General features: G+C 37.3%; 3 protein-coding genes across 6 annotated transcripts in view; all 3 read left to right on the forward strand.

The window, feature by feature from the left end:
• Positions 1-4451: 4451 nt before the first annotated feature.
• abcb6a (ATP-binding cassette, sub-family B (MDR/TAP), member 6a) lies at positions 4452-18310 on the forward strand. Of its 2 annotated transcripts, none has more exons than XM_024294465.2 (19): positions 4452-4675; positions 4834-5374; positions 6887-7027; positions 7101-7290; positions 7364-7456; positions 8650-8842; positions 11074-11195; positions 11257-11366; positions 11437-11628; positions 11700-11776; positions 11838-11901; positions 11963-12048; positions 12125-12182; positions 13504-13608; positions 14361-14535; positions 14885-14997; positions 17268-17362; positions 17442-17510; positions 17584-18310. In XM_024294465.2, the coding sequence occupies exons 2-19, from the start codon at positions 4859-4861 to the stop codon at positions 17738-17740; spliced, it is 2556 nt and encodes an 851-aa protein (XP_024150233.1). In that variant the 5' UTR covers positions 4452-4675; positions 4834-4858; the 3' UTR covers positions 17741-18310. The 2 variants fall into 2 exon arrangements, with proteins under 2 accessions (XP_024150233.1, XP_024150232.1); XM_024294464.2 differs by having other exon boundaries at positions 4851-5374.
• A 502-nt stretch (positions 18311-18812) lies between these two features.
• On the forward strand, positions 18813-24172 carry cnppd1 (cyclin Pas1/PHO80 domain containing 1). The gene is made up of 8 exons (XM_024294300.2): positions 18813-19025; positions 19408-19510; positions 20848-20929; positions 21007-21127; positions 21207-21335; positions 21409-21470; positions 21551-21668; positions 23129-24172. Exons 1-8 carry the CDS (start codon positions 18963-18965, stop codon positions 23657-23659), a joined length of 1209 nt encoding a protein of 402 aa, XP_024150068.1. The 5' UTR covers positions 18813-18962; the 3' UTR covers positions 23660-24172.
• A 1161-nt stretch (positions 24173-25333) lies between these two features.
• The window catches only part of prkag3a (protein kinase, AMP-activated, gamma 3a non-catalytic subunit), a 6940-nt gene continuing 5371 nt past the window's right edge, over positions 25334-26902 (forward strand). The window contains exons 1-3 of one of the 3 annotated variants that reach the window (XM_024294303.2): positions 25334-25549; positions 25614-25656; positions 25714-25814. In XM_024294303.2, coding sequence (XP_024150071.1) covers positions 25532-25549; positions 25614-25656; positions 25714-25814 — 162 coding nt within the window. In that variant the 5' untranslated portion in view covers positions 25334-25531. The remainder of the gene's footprint in view (positions 25550-25613; positions 25657-25713; positions 25815-26902) is intronic. The other 2 variants (XM_024294302.2, XM_024294301.2) reach the window with 2 other exon arrangements.

Consider the following 26902-nt stretch of genomic DNA (forward strand, 5'->3'; position numbering starts at 1 on the left):
GAGGATGCTGAAGACAGGCTTAGATGGAGGAAACTGATTCGCTGTGGCGACCCCTGAAGGGAAAAGCCGAAAGGAAAAAAAGAAGAAGAAGAAGAAGTACAGATTGTTGAATCAGAGCTTTAACCCTTTAACACCTGAGGTGTCATCGGTGATGATTAAACACAACATTTTTAACATACTGTAACTTTTTAACCGTTCGCAGGACCAACATAATTCCAGTAGATTTTGAAGGTGGAAAGCCGCGCGAGCCAGGATAACCATTGATCGTGTTAACAATTGAATAGCTACTCTAAATCAAAGGACATAAACACCAAATGTCCTGGACTAACAGTGGGAATAGTAAATGTAGTTCCTCGCTCAACACAGACCGCTGCTCTGATTTGTTTCGTTGTAGGGCACAAAAGTTCAGTCTCAGGTCTTTTTTTGTTGTTCAAACCACATTCCGCCTAATCTAAAGCTCCATTGATCGCCTTCAGTCCTAACAAGATTGGGCCCCCAACGTTCTACGGATGCTATTGGCCCACCATCCTCGCCTTTTTACACTCCACACCCAAACAAAGAGAGGAACCGAAGCCATGAAAGGACACCTGAAGAAGTTCAAACGCATGCAGAGGCGCCCACAAAAGGGGGGTGAAGAGAGATGAGGTTTGTGATGGGCAGGCTGTCACATCCACAGGGGACAAAAGAGCCGGGTGACGAGCAGCTAATGGACAGAAGGTCCATTTCCACTTTCACAAAAGGAGCAGGCAGATGAAACAGATTAGCAGTGCTTTATTCCCTTTGTGAGGGCTCTAAATGATAAGATTTAGCTCTTTTTCATCCCTGAGTGTGTCTCTTGAGTGCGTCAGCTCACACCAGCTTTTTATTTGGCAGTTCTTTTTTTCTTCCTAGTACTGCAGGATTTTAAATTTATTCCAAAAACACAAGTTGTAGAGAAGTGATTTTATTTCCTTTTTTGGTTAGTTACCAAAATATCTGACATTTTTGTGTTCGTGACGACCTCCTCAGTGAAGATCCACCTCTGGGGCTGGACTTTTAAGAAGCTCTTAAAATGCAAACACAACGTTGTGATCATAGGTTGTGATGTGACTTTTTTTTTGCCCTCAACACTCATGAATCATCGAGTAGAGAATCATACCTTTGCATGTAGTGCCACCTACTGGTTCATCTGCAACATTGCAACCTAAGATTCTGAAGTTTGGTTTTACTCAAATAGACAAAAAGAGTGATTTTTTTATTGGAAAAATAGACTTACAAGTATTCAGCTTTTATTGAGAAAATCCTCCAATACATTATATAATATTCAGTTGTAAAAGCTACTTCTAAAGGCTGACAGTTGTCACAAAAGGTTTGTTTTTTACACTTGGGAAGGCTAAAATTGTGACCTGATATCAATATAACACTCAATTTATACTTTGTGAATTTGTTTTAATTCACACAATTATATTTTAGCTGTAAAACTGTCTCTATCGCTACAATTAGCTTCATTTTTTTCTCTTCAGTTGGTTCATAATCCACTCTAATTTTCTTGGGTGTGTCTCAGGGATCAATCTTGGGCCTCATCCTTTTCCGAAAGAATCATAAACCTTCATATTCTTTGATTTATAAGTAAACAGAAAAATGTGATTGACAGTTATAAAGTAGAGAATACGTCAATGTTTGTTTCTGTAGTGGATGAACAAGAAATACTCTGTGGGGAAAAAAATTAAAAAAAACAAGACATCAGTTGATAGTGATGGCATTGACGTGAAAATCATCAAAATGACCATAGATTGTTTAGTCATTTTAATGTCTCATTTAAAACATGTATCTTTCTTGATGGAATGAAAACTTCTGAAGTTATTCAATTTTTCAAATCAGGTTCAAGACACATGGGTATTGAGTATGGTGGTCCACAAGGATTGATTTTGGGCCCAATTCGTTTTATTTCATGAAATGAAAAAAAGAAAGAAAGAGTTTGATATTAATTAAATAGACAAAAAACTGGGTTTTTATAAGTTAGAAAAAGAAAATTGATAAGTATTAAGCTTTCATTGTAAAAATACTCCAATAGTTTATATAAATATTCAGTTGAAAAAGCTGCTTCTAAAGGCTTATACTTGTCATTAAAGGTTTGTTTTTCACATTTCGGAGGGCTAGAATTGTAATCTGATATCAATTTAACACTTAATTGATGGTTTATTAATTTGTTTTAGTTAATACAATTATATTTTATTGTCGCTCCCTCTCTCAACAATTAGTTTCTTTTTTTTCTCTTCAGTTTGTTATTAATCCACTCCAATTTTCTTAGGTGTGCCTCAGGGATGAATCCTGGGCCTCATCCTTTTCCAAATTAATTTTAAACCTTTATTTTGATTGATTTATAAGTTTGATTCTACTCAAAAAGACAAAGAAAAATCCTCAAATTTAAAGTTATATTATAAATATGGCACAAAAAAACAAGCATTTGAGCTAAACATGTAAAATTTGGGATTTGGCATTTAAATTTCAAATTAAAGGAAATAATAATCATTTAAAAACTTGATTGTTTCTTCATTAAAAAAACAGCAATTTCTGCAATAACTTAGAGTAGAACGAATAGATATATATTTATAATATATATTTAGCACATCAAGTCTACCCTCCCCGCCACCCTGGACCCCTACCAATTCGCCTATCGGTCCAACCGCTCAACTGATGACGCCATTTCTACAGCCCTCCACTCAGACCTCACCCACCTGGAAACCAAGGACTCCCACGTCAGAATGCTGTTCATCGACTTCAGCTCAGCATTCAACACCATCATCCCCCAGCAGCTCATCCACAAGCTGGACCACCTGGGACTCAGCACCTCCCTGTGCAACTGGCTGCTGGACTTCCTGACAGGGAGACCACAGGCAGTTCAAGTCGGGAACAACACCTCCAGCACTATAACAATAAACACGGGGGTACCCCAAGGATGTGTGCTGAGCCCCCTCCTCTTCACTCTCCTGACTCATGACTGCGCTCCATCATCAAGCTCCAACCTCTTCATCAAGTTTGCGGATGACACAACAGTGGTGGGTCTCGTCAACAACAACGATGAGACCCCCTACAGGAGTGGAGTGTGGAGGCTGGTGTGCAGGGAGAACAATCTCCACCTGAATGTGGAGAAGACAAAGGAGATGGTTGTGGACTTTAGGAGAGCTCACACCCACCACGCCCCACTGACCATCGACGGAGCTGCAGTGGAAAGGGTGAGCTGCACCAAGTTCCTGGGGGTGCACATCTCTGAAGATCTGTCGTGGAACCACAACACTGCAGCATTAGCCAAGAAAGCCCAGCAACGCCTGTACTTCCTCCGCAAACTGAAGAGGGCCAGAGCTCCTCCTCCCATCATGCAGACCTTCTACAGTGGAACCATTGAGAGCATCCTGACCAGCTGTATCACTGTGTGGTACGGAGCCTGCACAGCATCCTGCAAGAAGACTCTGCAGCACATTGTAAGAACAGCTGAGAAGATCATTGGTGTCCCTCTCACTGGATTATCAGACATCTACGACTCCCGCCTCACCCGCAAATCCACCTGGATCCCGGGTGACCCATCCCACCCATCCCAGAGCCACTTCAGCCTGCTGCCATCAGGGAGGAGACTGCAAAGTCTACGGGCCAGGACCAGCAGGCTCAGAGACAGTTTCCTCCACCAGGCCATCAGGAAGCTCAACTCCCTCCCAGCCCTCCCCTCTCTGCCCCCACTCCCTGCTGCTACAAGCCAAACACAAAAGGAGAATATTCATGCCTGCATCTGAGGATCACTGCCACTTTAAACATAATTTATCTTCATAGCCTTTGCACTACAATACTGAAAATTCTGTAAATTTTGTACATTATACTTTTATATTTACATTCTTCTTTTTTATTCTTAATATTATTATTATTACTGTAATCAGTGTTGCTGTTTGCACAAAGGGAGGAGAGGAAGAAATTTCATCTGTGCTTTGTATGCCCTGTACTCAGCATATTTGACAAATAAAAGCCTACTTGACTTGACTTGAAACATATAGTATTTAATATGCCTAATAAAAAAAGGAGCATTAACAAAATGAATAACGAAGTATAAGAAGATTAACAGACATTACAAATCAAAATGAATACTAAGAACAGTTAGAAAATATATCAGAAATCTAAATCAAATGTAATAGTTGTAGCTTTATCTTGTTTTAGGCTAAAATAGTTTGAAATGATTTTTATTCTGAAAAAACTGTCTGCTCTTTTAATTTAATGATTTATTTTATATGCTGATTAAATTAAATCAATTTAATTTATTAATTTTATCTTTGAAACATATAATTAAATATTAAACCATTAGATTTAGAAGGGTTTTTAAAAAAAAAACATTTGCTTTTATTTATTTATATTTTGTGTAATTTCCGTTTCCCCCTTTAGGGGGAGCCAAAAACCAGGCAGCGCGTGACGTCAGACGCTGGCGCACGATTACGTAAAGCGTCGGTTGTTTAACACCGGCGCCACAAGGACAACCCTCGTTTAAATGACTGCGGGTGCTCTGATGTGAGCAAATAAGCATGTTGGACGTTTTTTCGCGAGGTTTATCCTTCGAAAACGACATATTTTAGCGAGTTTAAGACGAGAAGACGCTCGCGCGTTTAACCTCTGTTGTGTGGGGATTCTTTACACCTTTACACCAACCTCTGGAAAGGTAATGTTTACGCTCTGCTTTCTGTCGAGTTCTTGTTTGTGTTTTATATAAGTGCTTCAATGAACTACATTACCCACAATCTTTGCGAGAGTTTGCTAAAAATATACTATTCATTCCCAGCATTAAATGGGGCTATTTTTTTTCTTTTATGTAATCAGACTACTTCCTGTCCCAGGTGCAGCCATGGTGTTCCTGCAGAGCTACTGTGAGGCCAACTCCTCCATCTCCATCACCTGGGTGGATGAGGGCATCTCCCCCTGCTTCTACTTCACCCTGGTCCCCACCGTCCTGCTGACCATCTCCATCTTCCTGGGCACCGTCCACTGCGTCTTCTACCAGAAGTACGGCACCACCATGGAGCCCAAGTTCATCCCACGCTCCCGCCTCTACGGCCTCCAGCTGGCCGTGACGGTGCTGCTTGGCCTGCAGTTCCTGGGCGGGATGGTGTACCGGGCCGCCACGGCGGCGGAGCTGCCCGGGTACGCGGTGCTGTACGGCTGCTTCTCCGTGTTGGGGTGGGGCTGGAGCTTCGCCCTGCTGCGGGTGGAGAGGCGGAGGGCCCTGCTGATGGACCGCACCAGGGGCCACAGCAGCGTCCTGCTGGTGTTCTGGGCCGTGGCGTTCGCGGCGGAGAACCTGGCCTTCGTCTCCTGGTACAGCCCTCACTGGTGGTGGGGTCTGGATGGCACAGAGCACCAGGTGAGGAGTTTAGCTTTAGAGTTTCCTTATTGTCTTTCACAACTTTATCAAATACTGCCCAACATTATTGACCTTTGACCTTCTGATAAGTTCAGTTGTGGCAGAGGTGATTAACTTTTGCATGAAGCCAGCTTCAGGCGGTTGGAGACACTCCTCCTTCAGCTATGCCACCTGTCCACCCGCACAGGACGAGTTGGGTGTTTTTGCTGAGTCATTACTGGGCTGTCAACCAATCCCAATCTTTAAGACAAACAGGCTCCTCCCACCTTGAGTCAGCTCTTGTTTTCAGAGCCAACAGCATGACTTGACATTTTTTTCAGCATAAAAGAACTTTATTATATTTCCTAAATCGAATATACCGCTTAGTCATGCTGAGTCATGCTAATTTCCCTAATTTAGGTTATTATTTAAACACCTTTTTTGTGTCTCAAATTTGTCAGAACATAATTAATGAGCTGAAATGTATTTTTTTTTTTTGCCTATTTAAATGACAAACTATCAAGTTTCTTGCTACGAATATTCATAAAAACTGCAAAAAAAACTTCTTGAATTAACTTTATTGACAAAAACTTTATTTACACAGAACTGTGTAAATTTATTTACATAGTTATTTAGCTTAAATGTATTTATTTTCGCTCATTTAAATAAGAAACTATTGTGTTTCTTGGTACAAAAATGCATAAAAACCGCAAAAAGTAACATTCTGAATTAAATTTATTGACAAAAGCTTTATTTACTTAAAACTATGTACATTTATTTACATTATGTACCTAATTATTTAGCCTAAATCCATTTATTTTTGCCTATTTAAATAACCAAATATCAAGTTTCTGGCTACGAAAATTCATAAAACCCGCAAAAACTAACATTTTAAATGAACTTCATTCACAAAAACTTTATTTAAATTTTTTTTCCAGTTCAACCTGTAATTATTTTAAATGAACACTAGATGGTGTAATTGTGCAAAAAACACTAAACATTTTACATTTTTTAACCAAATATTTAATTTATGGTTAAAATATATTCTTTAAGAAAAATATTTTTAATTTTTATTCATTAAAAATGATCAATGCATATTTACACTATTTTATTTATTTATTTTAGGCCAAATTAGCTTTAAAAACATTTTTAGTGATTTTTGCAATATATTTTTACATTTACACAGCTTAATAAAAACATTGAAACGTCTTTTATTTCTATAAACTTCAATTCATAACATTTTGTTTAAATATTTATTAAAGCGTACTTTTTGTGAGCACACCTTGACCTTTTAAATGTTAGAAAACTGATTTAAAGTTTAGATTTCTGACAAAAGTAGTTAAAGGAAGTAAAGAAATATTTTCAAAATAAATGTACCCAGACTGTTCTTAGGATTTTTTTTTTATTTTATTAAAAAGCAGATGTTGAAATATTTCAAAAGGGTTGATGTATATTATTAAATATTCTTTGTTTTTTCTTCTGGAGCTAGTGAGAGCGTCTTCTTGTCCTCATGTCTTTCCGGTGTCCTCTCAGGTCCAGTTCGCTCTGTGGCTGATCCGCTACAGCGGTGCCGGCCTCCTCTTCTTCCTCGGCCTCAAAGCTCCGGGTTTGCCACGCAGACCTTACATGCTCCTGATCAATGAAGACGAGCGCGACGTGGAAGCCAGTGCTCAGGTCTGAGGCCGCAGGTTCGTCAGTCTGATCCGCCTGGAACGGGCTCCTCATCTCTCTGCTTGTGGGTTTGCAGAACTTGCTTGGGGGAACGGAGGAGAACCTATCCACCTGGCAGGGCTTCAGAAGGAAGGTCCGCCTGCTGGTTCCGTACATGTGGCCTCGGGGGAACGTCTTCCTCCAGATGCTTGTCCTCTTCTGCTTGGGGCTGCTGGGAGTGGAGAGGGCCGTGAACGTCTTCGTACCGATTTTCTACAAAAACATCGGTGAGTGAAGGAAGACTCAAAGACGAGCTTTATTCTGAAAAACTTTCACGAGAACATCCGATCTGTCTGACAGTGAACGAGCTGACGAACGGCGACCCCTGGAGGAGCGTGGCCATCACCGTCTGCACTTACGTTATGCTCAAGTTCCTGCAGGGCGGCGGCGCAGGTAAAGCTTCACGGACACAGGAAGTTCAGTTCTGAGGTAGTTCTGCCACAAACGATTGTTTTAGTAGTGGACTAATCACCGGTTATTTTGTCCAATAGTCGACTAATCTGGTCATGCACAAACTGGATGTAAAACACACATCCAAACCATCATTAGCTTTAAACTAACTAAAAATTAGATATATTCACTGAATTTGGCCGCTGAAGATGGTAGTGACGAGAGCTGAAGATGCCGACATTGATAGCTAAAAACTCTGAAGCTGATAGCTAGCTAAAATATTAGTTAAATGCCAAATTTGGCTAAAAAATAAAAAAGTCAAAGTTAGCCAAAACAGCAGCTGAAGTATTAGCCAAACTCCAAAATAACCTAAAAAATAAACAAAGCCTGAATTAGCCAAAACCGCTAGCATTTAACTGAAACATTAGCTAAACTCAAAATTAGCCTAAAAAGTGAAAAAAAATTCTAAATTAGCCAAAACATCTAACATGTACCTGAATTGTTTTTGATAGACTCCAAATTAGCCTAAAAACCTTTTTAAAAAGCTTAATTAGCCAAACTGGTAGCATTTAACTGAAACAATTACTAAACTTCTAAATAGCCTTTTAAACAAAAAATCCTAAATTAGCTAAAACAGCTAGCATGTAGCTGAAATATTAGCTAAAATCAAATAGCTCAAAAACAAAAAAGTCTAAATTAGCCAAAACAGCTAGCATGTACCTGAAATGTTATATAAACTCCAAATTAGCCTAAAAAACATTTTAAAAAGCTTAATTAGCCAAAGTGCTAGCATTTAACTGAAACATTTGCTAAACTTCTAAATAGCCTTTTAAACAAAAAAGCCTGAATTAGCTAAAATCGCTAGCATGCAGCGGAAATATTAGCTAAACTCAAAATTAGCCTAAAAAGTGGGAAAAAAAATCATAAATTGGCTAAAACAGCTAGCATGTAGCTGAAAAATTAGCTAAATTCCAAAATAGCCAAAAAACCTTAATAAATGCCAAAACAGTCTAAAAATCTAGCAGAACACCATTATAACTTTCAACTCTACTACACTCTGACTCCATAATATATAAAGCAACGACTAATCGACTATTAAATTAGTTGTCGACTATTTTAATAGTCGATTAGTCGACTAATCGTGGCGGCCATATTCTGAAGAGGTTATGCTCATTTGAGGGTTTTTTTCCTTCCAGGTTCCTCCGGGTTCGTCAGCAACCTGCGCTCCTTCCTGTGGATCCGGGTGCAGCAGTTCACCAACCGGGTGGTTCAGGTCCAGCTCTTCGCCCACCTGCACGCCCTGTCGCTGCGCTGGCACCTGGGCCGCAAAACCGGCGACGTGCTGAGGAGCATCGACCGCGGCACCAGCTCCATCAACAGCCTGCTCAGGTGAGACACCGGAGGCTACAGACACAGCGGGAATGAAACGCGTTTACACAGACTGTTGCTTATCAATGGACGTTCAACGGCAGCAAGTTTTGTGCTGAGAGTCAAAAAAAGCTTGCTTAAAAACCTGAGTAGTGACGCGTGAACGCTAGAGTTTTTAATGGGGAAGCTCGAAATGCGTAGAAATAAACGTTACATGTGTACAGTTTTGTGTCTGATTACTAATTGTGATTATTTGCCGATAATAAGTGGTTGGCAAATACTGCAACAAAAAAAACACGATTAAATGTGATCGTCCACAGTAGATTTTTCCCTGATTTGCAATTAATTTTTTTTAATCGATTGACAGGATTCATTAAAATAAATGTTTTATATGTACAGTTTTGTGTGTGATTTCATAATTTGATTATTTGCAGATAATAACATTCAACAAACACTTTAACAAAAAAATTATTATTAATTACGATTGACCGCATTTGATTTTTTTTCCTGCTTTGCGATTAATTAGTTGCATTTTTTAATCGACAGCATTAATTCAAAATAAATGTTCTAAATGTACAGTTTTGTGTGTGATTTCATATTATGATTATTCACAGATAATAAGTGGTCGGTAAATACTGTAACCAAAAGAATCGCAATTAATCGCAACAGATCGCGATTAATCATGATTTTACCCAGATCCATTTTTCCCTAGTTTGTGGTTATTTTGTTGCATTTTCTGATGGATTGACAGTATTAATTGAAAATAACCTTCTAAATGTTCTATTTTGTGTGTGATTTCATATTGTGATTATTCGCAGATAGTAAGAGGTCAGCAAACATTGCAACAAAATCGCAATTAATCCTGAGCTTTAGCAATTAATCATGATTTGCTGCTGTTGATTTTTTTTCCCTTCGTTTACGATTAATTAGGTAGATTTCTTTTAATCAATTGACATCATGGTTCACATTTTTGTGTGCGATTTAATTTTTTTATTATTCTCAGATAATAAGTGGTCAGCAAATATCGCAACAATTAACAAAAATTGCGATCGGTCGTGATTAATCGTAAATTTTATACAATTCATTTTCCCTGTTTAGCGATCAATTAGCTACATTTTTAAAATCACTTTAAAGCATTAATTTAAAAATAACGTTTTAAATGTACATTTTTGTGTGTGACTTTATTTTGTCATTATACTTAGATAATAAGGGTCAGCAAATATCGCAACATTTAAAAAAATTGCAATCAATTGCGATTAATCGTTATTTTTGCAGTTATTTTGCCCTGATTTGCGATTAATTAGCTACATTTTTTAATTGATTTAAACCATTAATTAAAATAAACGTTTTAAATGTACATTTTTGTGTGATTTCGTATTGTGATTATTCTCAGATAATAAGTGGCCAGCAAATATTGCAATATTTAAAAAAATTGCGATCAGTTTCGATTAATCGTGATTTTCTGCAATTCATTTTCCCTGTTTAGCAATTAAATAGCTACATTTTTAAAATCACTTTAAAGCATTATTTTAAAAATAACGTTTTAAATGGACATTTTTGTGTGTGACTTTATTTTGTCATTATTCTCGGATAATAAGTGGTCAGCAAATATCGCAATATTTATAAAAATTGCTATCGTTGCAATTAATCTTGATTTTCTGCAATTAGTTTTCCGTTTTGTGATTAATTATTTTTTAAACAATTTAAAGCATTAATTTAAAAAAAGTTCTAAATGTACATTTTTGTGTGTGATTTTCATTTTGTCATTATACTTAGATAATAATGGTCAGCAAATATTGCAACATTTAAAAAAATTGCAATCATTGCGATTAATCGTTATTTTTGCAGTTATTTTGCCCTGATTTGCGATTAATTAGCTACATTTTTTAATTGATTTAAACCATTAATTAAAATAAACGTTTTAAATGTACATTTTTGTGTGATTTCGTATTGTGATTATTCTCAGATAATAAGTGGCCAGCAAATATTGCAATATTTAAAAAAATTGCGATCAGTTTCGATTAATCGTGATTTTCTGCAATTAGTTTACCGTTTTATGATTACTTATTTTTTAATCGATTTAAAGCATTGATTTAAAAAAATGTTCTAAATGTACTGTCTTGTGCGGTTTCATATTATGATTATTTGCAGATAATAAGTGATCGGCAAATACAGCGTAAAAACGTTTACGTTGAATTTCACTAAAGTGGAGGCTCAATCGTGCAGTTGAAATGTTTTGTTCTACCTCGCAGCTACATCGTGTTCAGCATCTTCCCGACCATCGCCGACATCGTCATCTCCATCATCTACTTCATCACGTACTTCAACGCCTGGTTCGGCCTCATCGTCTTCTGCTGCATGGCTCTCTACCTCAGTAAGTCCTGCAGGAATCCCTCTGAAAAGCGTGACCGCAGCTTAAACCCGGATGTTTCCAGCTCTGACCATCATCATCACCGAGTGGAGGACCAAGTACAGACGAGAGATGAACCAGATGGACAACTTCGCTAAGACCCGGGCTGTGGACTCTCTGCTGAACTTTGAGACGGTATAAATCCTGGTTTTTCCGTCAGTTTTCCTCCCATTGAACTTAAACTTCAAGCATTTCCTGTAAACAGGTCAAATACTACAACGCAGAAAGCTACGAGGTCACCCGCTTCGAGGACGCCATCCTAAAGTATCAGGTGTCGGAGTGGAAGACTCAGGCCTCGCTGGCCTTCCTGAACCAGACCCAGAACCTCATCATCGGGTCGGGACTGCTGGCCGGGTCGCTGCTCTGCGCCTACTTTGTCAGCGAGGGAAAGTTCCAGGTGATCCAGCAGCTCAAAAGTCTCCCGCTGGTGTGGATATTGGCGCCCTAACTGCCACCTTCTCCCGTCAGGTTGGAGATTTCGTCCTCTTCGGCACCTACATCATCCAGCTCTACACCCCTCTGAACTGGTTCGGGACGTACTACAGGTAAAAGAGACTTCACGCTGATTCTGTTTTTGGGTCGTACTTAAAGTGCTTTGATTCACAGAATGATCCAGAACTCCTTCATCGACATGGAGAGCATGTTCAAGCTGTTTGAAGAAGACGAGGAGGTACGTCTGCAGCGCCGAACCCTCACCTGTTTTTCCTGCTCACTGACCTGTCGCCCTGCAGGTGAAGGACGCCGTGAATGCTGGGAATCTGCTCTTCAAGCTGGGGAAAGTGGAGTTCGACGGCGTCTACTTCAGCTACACAAACGGGTCGGTCCATCTCCGCCCATCCGCCGCCGTCAACGTTAGCGTCCGCTTAGCCTAACCCGACGTCTGCTTCTTCCAGGAAGGAGATTCTCAACGACGTGTCCTTCACTGTGCTGCCGGGACAGACGGTGGCGCTGGTACGACGCCATCTGTTGTCCATCCTCCGGTTTTTATGTGTTGTCATGTAGGGCTGCCACGATTAGTCGCCTAATCGACTATTAAAATAGTTGATGACTCATTTACAAGACGATACTTTGTATTAAAATAAATTTATATTATATGGAGTCAGAGTGCAGTGAAGTTGAAAGTTATAATGGCATTATGCTAGCTATTTGGACTATTTTGGCACTTATTCTGTTTTTTTAGGCTATTTTGAAGTTTAGCTAATATTTTAGCTACATGCTAGCTATTTTGATTAACTTAAGCTTTTTTTTAAAGTTTTGTTTTGCTAATTTAGAATTTAGCTAATATTTCACCTGCATGCTAGCTGCTTTGGCTAATTTAGGCTTTTTTTGTTTGTTAAGGTATTTTGGAGCTTAGCTAATATTTCAGTTACATGCTAGCTATTTTGCTAATATAAGCTTTTTTACGTTTTTATAGGCTAATTTAGAGTTTAGCTAATATTTCAGTTACATGCTAGCTTTTCAGGGAAAGTTAGGATTTTTTTTTAGTTTTTTTAGGCTAATTCGAAGTTTAGCTAAAATTTCAGCTGATATGCTAGCTATTTTGGCAAATGTTGTCTTTTTTGTTTTTTCTGGAGTTTTGGAGTTTAGCTAACTTAATCTTTTTATTTAGTTTTTAGGCTGTTTTTGGAATTTCAGCTACACGCTAGCTTTTTTTTGTTTTTTAAGCTATTTTGGAGTTTAGCTTATATTTCAGCATAGATGAAGGAAGCTGATTCGCTGTGGCGACCCCTGAAGGATAAAACCGAAAGGAAAAGAAGAAGCTAATATTTCAGCTACATGCTAGCTGTCTTGGCTAATTTAGAATGTGTTTATCTTTTAGGTTAACTTTGAGCTTGACTTGTATTTCAGCTAAATGCTAGCAGTGTTGGCTAATTTAGTTTTCTTTCAGTATTTAATGCTATATTGGAGTTTAGCTAAAATTTCAGCTACATGCTAGCTATTTTGGCTAATTTAGGCTTTCTTTATTTTTAGGGGTAATTTTGCATTTAACTAATATTTTAACTGGTTATCAGCTTCAGGGTTTTCAGCTATCAATTTCAGCATCTTCAGCTGCCAAATTCAGCTTACACTAGCATTATCACAGGTAATGCTACATACCTAGTTTTTAGTTAGTTTAAAGCTAATGATGGTTAAGATGTTTGCTTTACATCCAGTTTGGGCATGACCCGATTAGTCGACTAATCGGAAAAAATAATCGGCGATTAGTCGACTATTAAAATAATTGTTTGTGGCAGCTCTAGTGTCATCGCTCCACGTTGTTTGATAATTGAAGGTGGGGCCCTCCGGATCGGGGAAAAGCACCATCATCCGACTGCTCTTCCGATTCTACAACGTCCAGGGAGGATGCATCCGCATCGACGGCCAGGATATTTCCAAAGTAAGAGCGCCTGAGAGGCCTGTGAAGCCTCAAGATGAGAAAATCCAGAACGATTCAACACACAAACATTACATTTTGTAAATATTTTCTACAAAAATTAGTCGTTTATTTGGGTACTTTTAGAACTTTCCATACATTTATACCAAAAAAATGTATTCTTTTTTTCCCCATTTTCTTTAGCGTTTAGGCAGATTAACATCTAGTTTTTGGATTTTCACAATAAAAGACAAAATCTTCAACAAAAAAAAAAATTAAATGAATAAATACATGTTTCCCAAGTGCAAAAAACAATGCTTTTTTAAAGATCTAATTTTGTTTAATTTTTCTGATCAAATTACTTAGAGATTTTTAAAGATTTTCCCCCTTTATTTCTTTAAATTGATGTTAGTTAATATGGAAATACATAGATTTTAATTTCCAAAATAAGTGAGAGACACATAATGGTTTATTTTATTTATTTATTTTTTTAAATCATCTATTCTGATCATGTTTGAGATGTTTTTGAGAGAAACCAGATTTTAGAATTTTCTGACATTTTTTTTTACTCATAAAAATGCTTTTTAAAAACTGAACTTTAATTGTTTCTCAGATATTTATGGATGTTTGTGTAAGTTTGCCAAAATGAATCGGCCACTCTATGTTTATGCATAGTGGCAGATTTTTGCATGATAACTTAATAGTTTGAAGCTGATGAGGACGATCAAAATGATCTTGAATTCTGGATGTTTTTGTTTGCGGCTCGTCCTCTGCAGGTGAAGCAGACGTCCCTGCGGGCTCACGTGGGCGTGGTCCCCCAGGACACGGTGCTCTTCAACGACACCATCAGGGAGAACATCCGCTACGGCCGCATCACCGCCAGCGACCAGGAGGTGGAGGAGGCCGCCGTGGCTGCAGACATCCATGACAAGATCATGACTTTCCCTGAAGGTCAGGAAGCTTCATTTTTGTCTCAGTTTAGCCCAAGTCAAGGCCCGGGGGCCGGATCCGGCCCTCTGGGTTATTCTGTCCGGCCCCCCAGATCATTTTATTTTATTGTTATTAATGGCCAGATGTTATCTTGCACTTATTTCTAACTTGTTTAATTTTGACAAAATATATTTGTCAAAATTAAACAAGTTATTAAATTTATTAAAAAGTTATTTTTTCAAAGTTTAAAAATGTTGTTTTAGAGTGTTCAATAAATGCTTATCCAGGCGTGTTTTGGATTTTGGCCCCTTGTGCGATTGAGTTCGACTCCCCTGATTCAGATTTTTTTTTTTGTTTGTTTCTCTGGTAGGTTACGATACGCAGGTGGGGGAAAGAGGTCTGAAGCTGAGTGGAGGAGAGAAGCAGAGGGTGGCCATTGCCAGAACCATCCTCAAAGCTCCGCAGATCATCCTGCTGGACGAGGTATGAGGCGGTCCTGCTGATTTTGGCCCATTTTGAGTGTCAAAAAAATCCAAATTATGACCCATAAAGAAGACAAATAACTGCTATAAAAACCAACTTTTGACCTAGTAAGCATAAAGTCACTTTTGGTTAAAGTTTCCACAAAACTCTGTCCTTTAATGACATCTAACACCTATTAGGAGTAGATTAATTTAATTTAGTCGAAAATCCATCCTCAACTTTCTTAAAGTGCTTCATGGATCACTAAACTTAATGTAAGCAAAGTCAACAAAAATCAAACTTATTTTTAAAATTTCTTTCCACTGAAAACAGAAGAAGAGCCTTCAACTTCACAATAAAAGAAAATATATTTAACAGACAAAAATTGTAAATAAGAACATGTTAGTTTACCTGATTAAATAAATGTTTAAAAAAATTCTATCCTCCAATAATGGATTTATTGTGACAGTCGTTCCAACAGACCATAATATTAACAATAATAATGCAGAATATTCATCAACAGGCTGTCTAATGTTAGGAAGATGCTGCTAATAAAGTTATTCAAACGGTTTGTTTATAACTATATCTTAAAAACACCTAAATTCATCCGTCGCACCTTAAAAGTCGGCTGAAGTTAGCTTCTGATTTTGTTGCTTCAACTTTGACAGTTATGAGTTGAAATGTAGATCACATTTTATTGGTTACATAAAATCTAATGTAGAAATAAAGTTTAAAGCAGCTGCAGATGTTTTACAGAAAATGACCATAAACTTTACCCTTAAAAGTTTAAGGAAACTGTAAACATAACAAACAACAAAAAAAAACAATCAGACGCCGACTTCATTCAACCAGACCATGGTATGAAAAAGGTTTGGGACACTAGTTTAAATCAAGTTTTTTCTTTTTGAATAGAAACATCAGCAACAAATGGCAGAGATGATACCTTTTTCTGATTAGTTGACTAAATGGATGTAAAGCACACATCTAAAGCATCATAAGCTTTAAACTAAATAAAGACAATTAGGATGATAGTTTATAAAACTAGAAAGTAGTCCCTGAAGATGCTGAAGCTTTTTGCTGAAAATGGTGACGCAATTTACTTCAATAGCTGAAGGGATTTACTGAACATGCAAAAGCTATTTGCAAAATGTTAAATTTGATAAAAGACTTGAAATCTTGCTAAAGAACTATAAAGAAGCGCTGAAGTTTACCTAAATTTTAACATTTTGTGGTAAAATTGCTTTAAAATCCCTAATACATTAGTGTTGCTTATATGTGAGCTAAACTCTAAATTCGCCCAAAAAAACCTTAGCAGATGTCAAATTAGCCAAAAAACTAGCACATTGCTTAAATACTAGCTAAACTCCAAAATAGCCTAAAATTCTTCAATAAACTAAATTAGTCAAAAACGTTAGCATGTTGCTAAAATAGAGGCTAAACTCTAAATTAGCTTATAAATCCCCAGAAAATGACAAATTAGCCCCAAACCTTAACTCATTGCCAAAATAGAAGCTAAACTCTAAATTAGATAATTAAAACCTCAGTAGATAACAAATTAGCCAAAAGAAGCTAGTACATTGATTAAATACTAGCCAAACTCCAAAATAGCCTAAAATTTTCAGTAAACTAAATAAGTCAAAAACTTTAGTATGTTGCTAAAGTATAAGCTAAACTCTAAATTAGCTTATAAAGCCTCAGTAAATTAGCCAAAAAAGCTAGCACATTGATTAGATACTAGCTAAACTCCAAAATAGCCCAAAAATTCATCAGGAAACTAAAGTAGTCAAAAACGTTAGCCTGTTTGTAAAATAGAAGCTAAACTATAAGTTAGCTCATAAAACCCCAGGAGATAACAAATTAGCCAAAAACATTAGCATCTAGCTAAAATTTAAGCTGAACTCTAAATTAGCTTATAAAACTCCACTAGATAACAAATTAGTCAAACGGTTAGCTCAACGCTAAAATAGAAGCTAAACTCTGAATTAGCCAAAAAAGCTAGCATGTTGCTTAATACTAGCTAAACTCCAAAATAGAATAAAATTCCTCACAAAACTAAATTGGTCAAAAACATTAACAATGCTTACTAAGCAAACTGACACTCATAGCTTTGTTCAACTTTACTACAATTTAACTACATAGCCTATAATATAAATTAACGACTATTAAATTAGTTGTCGACTATTTTAATACTCGATTAGTCGACTAATCGTGGCAGCCCTAGTTTAAACACATGCTAACACATGCTAGCTTTATGTATTCATTTGCACTTCAATAACCAAACGTCTTTGCAGGCTACATCTGCGCTGGACACGCAGACGGAGCGCAACATCCAGGCGTCCCTGGCTAAAGTCTGCGCTAGTCGCACTACCATTGTTGTTGCTCACAGGTAAAACGAGATTCTCTCCTTCGTTTCCCGAAAAAAAAGACTTTTTTTTTTAGTTTTTAACTTTTTTCTTTTACCTAAGGTTGTCCACCATCATCGGCGCAGATCAGATTTTGGTCATCAGCGACGGTAGGATCGCCGAACGAGGCCGGTAAGTGACGACCTCCTAAAGACAACGACGACGACCTCCTTATGTGTTTTGACCGCCGCCGTTCCCTCCACAGACACGAGGAGCTGCTGCAGAAGGGAGGCCTGTACGCAGACATGTGGCTGAAGCAGCAGCAGGCCCAGGACGCCGACTCCGGCTCAGACACTGAAGCCAAAGACCGCAAGTCTGAGAAGCTGCAGCCGCCGCCGTCAACCTCCTCTGCCGACCTCTGACCCCGAAAGCTTTCATCATAGCTAATAAAAAATGTTTTTTTTTTAATACTACTCTGAGTTTAAACTTGTTTAAAGTCATCACACAGCAATGTTTAAGGAATGTTATTTATTTTAGGCTTAGTGCAATGACAGGGTTGAGGGGGAAAAGGGAAGGTGCCTTAAACACTAGCAACACTATGAGCTGATGGACGATTTTATTCACTTCCTGTCTGTATAACAGGAAAAACCAAGGAACAAATCATGTTCAGAGTTAGTTCTCTCACCGATCAGTTATTTATATTTTTATGTGACTGCATGTGGCTTTTACTTTGTTTTGCTGTCGTTTTAGGCTATTTTTTTACTTCCTGGGGAAGCTTGAATAAGTTCTTCTCAGACACAATCGATTAAGCAAGTAAATTTAAACGTGTCCTAAACAATGCATTAAAAGATTTTCTGGGAGAGAATTTGGTGTGAAAGCAGAAATATTTTAACAATTTTTTTGGGCGAACTATAGCTTCTACTATTTATAGGTTATATTTTTTTATGGTTGTGTTTTATCATGTTATAAGATGTTGCAGGATAATCTAAACCCCAGACTTGGCTTAAAACATGTACAGTAAGAGTATTTTGTTTTTAAAACAAAGACGTCAACTTTTTTTTTATTGGCAGGTGGTTTTGCTAGATAAGCCCATTTTAATGTTTGCATTGAAAATATTTTATAGCAAAAACCTAAAAACAATCTTTTTGGTTGTTGTTAGTATTTGTCTACCTCGCAAAAGGTAAATGTCATGTTTCTACAGTTGCTGTAAAAGTTATCTTGTAATTTGAAACAATAAAAAAATTTACAAATCTATGTAGTGTTTGTTTTTAACTATTACTGTAAGCTTAAAAATGTTTTATTGAGAAATTACATCTAAAATAAGAGCTTGATGTTTTTAAGGAGTGATATGAAAGACACGAAAACAAAAAAAAAGTCCAACCTACGTCGTTAATTTTTGTCCATTTTTGTTTGTTTTGTTGTTGTTAATAAAGTTTTCCATTTTGAAAGTGGAGCGCCCTCTGCTGATCAGGCGCGAGCTCCTTCCAAAAAAGGAGGCAAACAAACAGCAGCCTCTGACGTCACTCGCGGTCCCCGCCGGTCAGGGCGTGTTTGGGTCTGTAGCTTTGCGGGAAACCAGAACCGGGCCGGGCGTACGTTTTTCTGCCAACTTCTGCGGACTAATGATCAAAACTCTAGTCGACAATGGATTTCAAGGCTTTATTTAACGAAAACTCGTTTCAGTTTTCGGACTTCCAAGAGTTTACGGTACGTTCAGTGCTAAGCTAATAGCAGTGCTAACGCAGTTAGCTAATCGTTTTAGCTAGCTCACCTAACTTTGACACTTTTTACCGACTTACAACTTAAAATCAAATAAGAGTTGATTGCTTTTTAAATTAATACATCGGTTTAAATGCAATTAATGAGAACTTTGGTCTTTTATAACGAGAAATAACTTCCTGTTGGGGTTAGCTTAGCGCTAGCTGTTGCTTGTTTATTTTAGCATTAATCACGGAAACTATCTTCTGCTTAATTTTTTAAAACCTAAATAGATGTATTTTGAAAAATTAAAGCGTATACTGAAGCTTAATATTCAGAAAAATAATCAGATTACATAAATAATCTTTATGCTTTTTTTTCCCCTTTCTAGTTTCTTCCTAGACATGAAAAGTTGACTGAAAGAGTCAGGAAGAGACTGTATTATGGTCTGGACAAAGATGTTTCTCTGGATGCCCTGTCTGGACCCGTCACAGGTGAAAAAATGATGTACAGTAATCTGTTCTTGTTCTGTACTGTATTTCATAAATACTCCAAATAAAGTTTGTTTAGTTAAAAAAAAGTCACAGGTAACTTCCGGTTTTAAACAAGTAACATAAACAACAAATAGTTTAAAAATGTTCCTGTTTTAAAAAACTCACAAATGCAAAGCGATAGAGATGAATAGAAAATATAAATATCAATTAAAACTCACCTAAGTCTTTGTACTTCTGTAAAAGTACTTGAGTAATCACAAAAAAATAAGTGTACATTATTACACACATGGGGTGTTATTATTATTATTATTATTATTATTGTTTTGTATCAATCAAGACAGGAATTATTCTTCTAAAAATCCAATCCAATTTCTTTTTGTTGATTTTAACAAGTCCAAATTAGTGCTGCCACGATTATTTTAGTAGTCGACTAATTGGTGATTAAATTTTCCGATTAATCAACTAATTGGGTCGTGCGAAAAGTGGATGTAAAACACACGTCTTAACCATCATTTGCTTTAAACTAACTAAAAATTAGATATATTCACAGCTGAATTTGGCTGCTGAAGATGGTAGTGACGATAGCTGAAGACGCTGAAATTGATAGCTGAAAATACTGAAAGTGAACAGCTAAAATATTAGTTAAATGTCAGATTAGCCTAAAATGTTTTTAAAAATCCTAAATTAGCCAAACAGCTAGCATGTAGCTGAAATATTTGCTATTTTCCATAACAGCCTAAAAAACTATAAAAAAAAAAGTAGGAGAAAACAGCATGCAGCTGAAATATTAGCTAAACTTTGAATTAGCCTAAAATATGGAAAAGCCTAAATTAGCCAAAACAGCTAGCATGTAGCTGAAAACTAGGTAAGCTTCAAAATAGCCTAAAAAAAACCTTAATAAATGCCAAAATAGTCCAAAAGGTTAGCAGAATGCCATTATAACTTTCAACCTTACTACACTCTAACTAATATAATATAAAATAATGACTAATCGACTATTAAATTAGTCGCGGACTATTTTAATGGTCGATTAGTCAACCAGCATATTTACATATATCAATTAATTTCTTATTGCTTTTATCCAGAAAAACACATGATGTTATTTTTTTCAAATAAAACTTTATTTATAAAGCCCTTTTCATACATGACATTTTATGTATTTTTCATTCTGTTCTGGTCTAGCTTAGACTATTATTGTCAATGATTTAAAATGAACATTCGTCTCTATCACATAAATACTGACTTAAATCTGGCTTAATTCTAAAGTTGATCACTTTTTAATAATATTTGTGTGCTCTTTTGCCCTCTCCGTTTGGACTCGTCATGCTTTCCTGCAGATATAGCCGTTGAAATCTTCCAGAAGTCCGCCCCAAGCCCGATCCGGAAGCTCCAGAAGAAGTATGCCGCTCACGTTGCCAGGTTGGTTTACGCCAAACTTTTTCCCCCTGAAATCTGCGATCGCCTTTGGCTTGAAATGAATGTGTTCTGGGATCCAGGGAGGCCTGCATCTCGCCCTGCGCCATGATGCTGGCTCTGGTTTACATCGAACGACTCCGACACCGAAACCCGGAATACCTGCAGAAGATCTCCTCCTCTGACCTTTTCTTGATCTCAATGGTTCGTGTTCCAGACTTTAAGCTGAAATGTTGCTTTGGTTCGTTGTTTTAGCTTTCTTTTTTCATCGTTTTGGGTTCAGATGGTGGCCAGTAAGTACCTGTACGATGAAGGCGAGGAAGAGGAGGTGTTCAACGACGAATGGGGAGCGGCTGGGAAGCTGGACGTTCAGACCGTCAACAACCTGGAGATGAATTTCCTGAAGGCCATCGTGAGTGAGACGCCTAAATCCAGTTTTATTGGGTTGAAGTCCCGGCGGTGATGGCCGGTGTCGTGTTTTCCAGGAGTGGAGCCTCTTCACCGACCCCAATGACTTCTTCGACACGCTGAGTCAGCTGGAGACCAGGTTAGTGTCTGAAACTGGTTGTGAAAGCTGCAGTTTGAGGGGAGTCTTCACACGGCTCACGTTTCTCCTGGAATGTGCAGCATTGCGCAGCGGCAGGGGCTGAAGCGCGGCTGGTTCACCTACACAGACCTGTGTGTCCTGCTGGAGCAGACTGCATGGAGTCAGACGCTCGCCGCCATCTATCAGCACTTCACCAAGGTGAGATCTGAGGATCCGTACCGCCTTTACTTCACAAATCCAGATCAAGGATTTAAAGATAAAATTCTTACTATGACATACACACGTGTGAAGGTCGGGGGCCGCATCCGGTCCTCCAGGTAATTCTATACGGCCCTCCAGATCATTTATTCCTAACTTGTATTATTTTGACAATTTTTTTTTTTAATGGAGGGTAAAATATTGAAAGTTATTTAAGGTTTAAGTTGATTTATCCTGGAATAATATTTCTGCATTTTTAATTTTTAATAATTATGTTGAAAAGTTACGGTTTTCAAATGTTTAGAATTTTGGACTATTTTGGAACTAGCTATTTTGTATGTATATATAGCTAATTTTTCAGCTTAGCTGTTTTGGCTAATTTAGGTTTTTTTTGGCAGTTTTTTTAGTTTAGCTAATATTTTAGCTATATGCTAGCTATTTTGGCTAATTTAGGCTTTTTTCATTTTTTTTTCCGGTCCATTTGAAGTTTTGCTAATATTTTTGCTACATGCTAGCTATTTTGGATTTTACTAAGATTTTTTTTAAAGCTATTTTGTATGTATATATAGCTAATATTTCAGCTTAGCTATTTTGGCTAATTTGGTTTTTTTTTTGCCTGTTTTTGGAGTTTAGCTAATATTTTAGCTACATGCTAGCTATTTTGGCAAATTTAGGCTTTTGTCTTTTTTTAAGCTGTTTTGGAGCTAATAGTAATTTAACTAATACTTTAGTATTTAGCTAATACTTTAGCTAAATGCTAGCTGTTTTGGCTAATTTAGTTTTTCTGGCTGTTTTTTTTTTTAGTTTAGCTAATATTTTAGCTACATGTTAGCTATTTCGGCTAATTTAAAAAAAATGTTGTTGTTTTTTGGGGTGTTTTGGAGCTTAGCTAATATTTCAGCTACACGGTAGCTGTTTTGACTTACCTTCATTTTTTTTTTAGGCTAATTTGGCATTTAGCTAATATTTTAGATGTCTATCAGCTTCAGTGTTTTTTAGTTATCAATTTCAGCACCATCAGCTATCAGCACTAGCATCTTCAGTGGTCAAATTCAGCTCGCAGCATTCACACTATCATTATCACAGGTAATGCTATAGATCTAGTTCATAACTATGTTAAAAAGTTACATTTTTAAAAATGTAGTTTTAGAGTGATCAATAAATGTTTATCCTGTTCTGCCCGTGACTTAAGGAGTGTTTTGGATTTGGGCCCTTGTGTGATTGAGTTTGACACCCCTGATGTAATATGTCATGTTGGGATGGTAGCTATATTCATGCAACAATACCTAAGTAAAAATGGAACAACTACAAACACTCAGAGTTCTTTTTCATCTAATCTGACAACACAGTTTCCTACAGATGCTTTGTGCTCGGTAGAATTCATAAAATCATCGACTTGTTTTAAAGTTCTGTTGTTCTGAATGTCTGAACAGGAGTTTCCCTCCATGTTTTGTCTGCAGGTGTCCTGCATGCTCGGCCTGGTCTACCTCACCAGCGTGGCGGGCCTCATGGCGTCCAGCGCCGTGCTGCACCAGCTCAGCCTCTCCAGAACTCACCAGTCGCCGCTTCCTCTGCCGGACGAGATCCCCTTGCTCCCGCCTCCCGCCGTCCGCCCCGAGACTCCGGCTCGGCGTCTTCCCTGCTGCCTTTTAGCCAACAAGAGCCTTAACCGTCCATCCGGCGGACTCCACGGACAGCCGGGGACTTCTGTGGCGCGTCTGTGGGGTTCTCTTCTGGCCTCGGCGGCTCGCGGACTTCCTGATATGGAGAGCTGGCAGTCCTGCTCCGGTTTCCTCTCCGGTTTGGGGTTTCAGAACAGTTCTGTTCCTCACGGCCCTTTGAACAACCCCCAACAATTATCACGGTTTTTCCCTCCACAAACGCGTCTGGACTCTGGGTTGGGGGGGTTTCCGTCTGCACCGTGGCGCCCAGCCTTCCCCGACTGCGACTCATCTGTTAGTAAAATCCACGCCCTCCTCATGCCTGCATAGAAACACCAGCAGCGTTTCTGTCCTCACCAGCTCCAAATTTCAGTTTGGTTTACTCCTGATCAGAACCAGCGAGTTCTGACCGCTCTAGGACGGGTCAGGTTATTAGTTTGTGCTTTGTTCTGGGTTGGAGGATTTTGCACGGCTTTTTCAGTTGGTTTGTCGGTAAGTTTTGGGTCGTTTGGACCCCTGAAGGATTCTCTGAAGCGTTTTCACGGGTGAGCTGGATTTCTGTCTGCACTGATTTCTTGTTTCAGTTTCTGAATCTATTAACATTTTATTTTTTTTTGATGGTTTGGAGTTTGCACAGTTTGACTGGCTTCATGCACGGTTTCACTTTCACCTCCAGGGGGCGCCAGGAGGCTTCTCTTGAGCTGTTAAAAACCCAAAGGTGTCATCTTCATCACCAAGGAACAAAAAAAAGAAGACGCTTTAGAGCACAAATAGCTTTAATTTTGTACACGGTGTAAGAAAACAGCAGAGTGTTTTTAAAAAATAAAAGCTTTTCTTTCAGCAGTTTGACTCTTGAAATGTCTTCATAATAAAAGTTTGAAATAATTTACGCAACTATTTCTTTAAAAATAAAAAGGAGGCAGGTGTCAGGTTTTTAGGGCACAAGTGTCAAAGTCAAGTCCCGGGGGCCGGATCCGGCCCTCCAGATCATTTTATTTTATTGTTATTAATGACCCAATGTTATCTTGTGCTCGTTTCTAACTTGTTTAATTTGACAAAATATATTTGTAAAATACTATGTAAAATATTGGCAAGTCAAGTTTATTTGTAAAATTATTATAAATGTAATAATTAATACATTATTATTATTTAATAATAAATCACATATATTATATGTATTATATTTATTTTTTATAATTATAATGTAATTTATTATTATTTAATAATAATTATCTAATAATTCGCTTTAATATTTCAACTATATGCTAGCTGTTTTGGCTAATTTGGGCTTTTAAGTTATTTTAGAGTTTAGCTAATATTTCGGCTACATGCTAGCTGTTTTGGCTAATTTGGGTTTTTTACATAGACTGTATATAAGAATTATATATTATTTTTTACAGTCAATGGTTTTTTAGTTATTTTAGAGTTTAGCTAATATTTCAGCTACATGCTAGCAGTTTTGGCTAATTTGCGTTTTTCTTTTTAAATTTTTTAGGCTATTTTGGAGCCTAGCTAATATTTCAGCAATTAGCTAGCTGTTTTTAGTAATTTAGACTTTTTATGCTGTTTTGTACTTTAGTTAATATTTCAGCTAAATGCTAGCTTTTAGGCTTTTCTTTTTAAGTTTTTTTTAGTCTGTTTTTGAGGCTAATTTTTACACGATTTTTGTTTAGGCTAACCTAGGCTTCTTTCAGGTTTTATTTTATTTGTTTTAAGTTTAGCTTTTTTTAGCTACATGTTAGCTGTTTTAGCTAACCTAAGTTTTTCTATTTATTTATTTTTAGTTTTTTAGGCAAATTTAGCATTTTCCCCCTAATATTTTAGCTGGTTATCAGCTTTAGCCTTTTCAGCTATCAACACTTGTATCTTCACCAGCCAAATTTAGCTTACATCATTTACACATTTTCGTAGGTAATGCTATATATCTAGTTAATAATTAAGTAAAAAACTTACGTTTTTTTTATTTTTTTTTTATTTTTAGAGTGTTCAGTAAATGTGACCTAAGGTGTGTTTAGGATTTTGACCCCTTGTGTGGTTGTTTGACTCCCCTGTCTCAGGGTAATAAAAGTGTCCCTCCCCCTGAACGAATGCCAGCGTCCTGCCCCCTCGGCCCGATGCATACCGCCGAGGAGCTCCTAATATAGCCCCAGCAGCTGGGAGGACCAGAGCGGCGCTCGCTGCTTGGACTTGTTCCTGCAGACCATGGAGCCCGATCCTCAGGTGAAACGCGGCTTTGGGGGTCGAACATTTGGAGGAATGCGACTCATTTGGGTTTGTTTTTTAGGTTTCTGCGAAAGAGAAGAATCGTGACAGCTTAAAGCTTCGAGGTAAAATCCTACGTTTGTCCATGTATGTCACTTCCTCGCCAACGTTCATTTCTTTAGAAGAAGATGCCAGCGTCTACCTGAACTTCATGAAAGGTCACCGCTGCTATGATGCCATTCCCGTCAGCTGTAAACTGGTCATTTTTGACACCACCTTAAAGGTGAGAGCACAACAGTTTAGGTCCGTGACAAACGATCATTGGGATTTTCCTGCTTTATCTGTACATTTTTTGGCACCTAAAAACTCACACATTGAGTCAAAACTTTCAATCAGAATATCACTGTTTTTTGGTACTCATAAACTTTATAGTTTTTGAAATATTAAGCAAAATATTCCCCATAGGAGATGACAAATTGCTTAAATCCTTCAAAAACGTTAGGAACTGCATTTATTTTCATCTATAAACAACATTCACACTTGAATATGTTCAGCAACTACTGGATTTTTAGGGTAATTTAGAATTTAGCAACATGCTAGCTGTTTTAGGCTAATTGGAAAATACTCATAATTTAGCATCTGTGTTGCCAAAATAAAACTTCTTTTCTTTAGGCTAATTTTGTGTTTAGTTAATATTGTTAGCACTATGCTATCTATTCTGTCAAAATAGAACTTAAAAAATATTGTTTAGGTTAATTCGGAGTCTAGCTAATATTTTACAATTATGCTATCCGTTTATTCAAAATAAGACTTAAAAAAGTTATGTATGCTAATTTGGCATTTAGCTAATATTTTAGCATTATGCTAGCTGTTTTGTCAAAATTGGGCTTTGTTTTAATAAAGTATTTTACGCTAATTTTGAGTGTAGCTAATATTTTACCATTATGGTCTTTTATGTAAAAATAAGACTTAAAAAATGTTCTGTATGCTAATTTGATGTTTTGCTAATATTTTAGCATTATGCTAGCTGTTTTGTCAAAATAAGACAAAAAAAAGTTCTGTATGCTAATTTGTAGTTTAGCTAATACTTTAGCTTTATGGTATCTGTTTTGTCAAAATTGGGCTTTGTTTTAATAAAGTATTTTAGGCTAATGTTGAGTGTAGCTAATATTTTACCATTATGCTCTTTTATGTAAAAATAAGACTTAAAAATGTTTTGTATGCTAATTGACGTTTTCCTAATATTTTAGCATTATGCTAGCTGTTTTGTCAAGGTAAGACTTTTTTAAAAAAAAATTGTACGCTAATTTGGTGTTTAGCTAATATTTTGGCATGATGCTAGCTGTTTTGTTAAAATAAGACTTTTTTTAA

This window comes from Oryzias melastigma, linkage group LG2, assembly GCF_002922805.2.
Source record: "Oryzias melastigma strain HK-1 linkage group LG2, ASM292280v2, whole genome shotgun sequence".
Taxonomy (NCBI): Eukaryota; Metazoa; Chordata; class Actinopteri; order Beloniformes; family Adrianichthyidae; genus Oryzias; species Oryzias melastigma.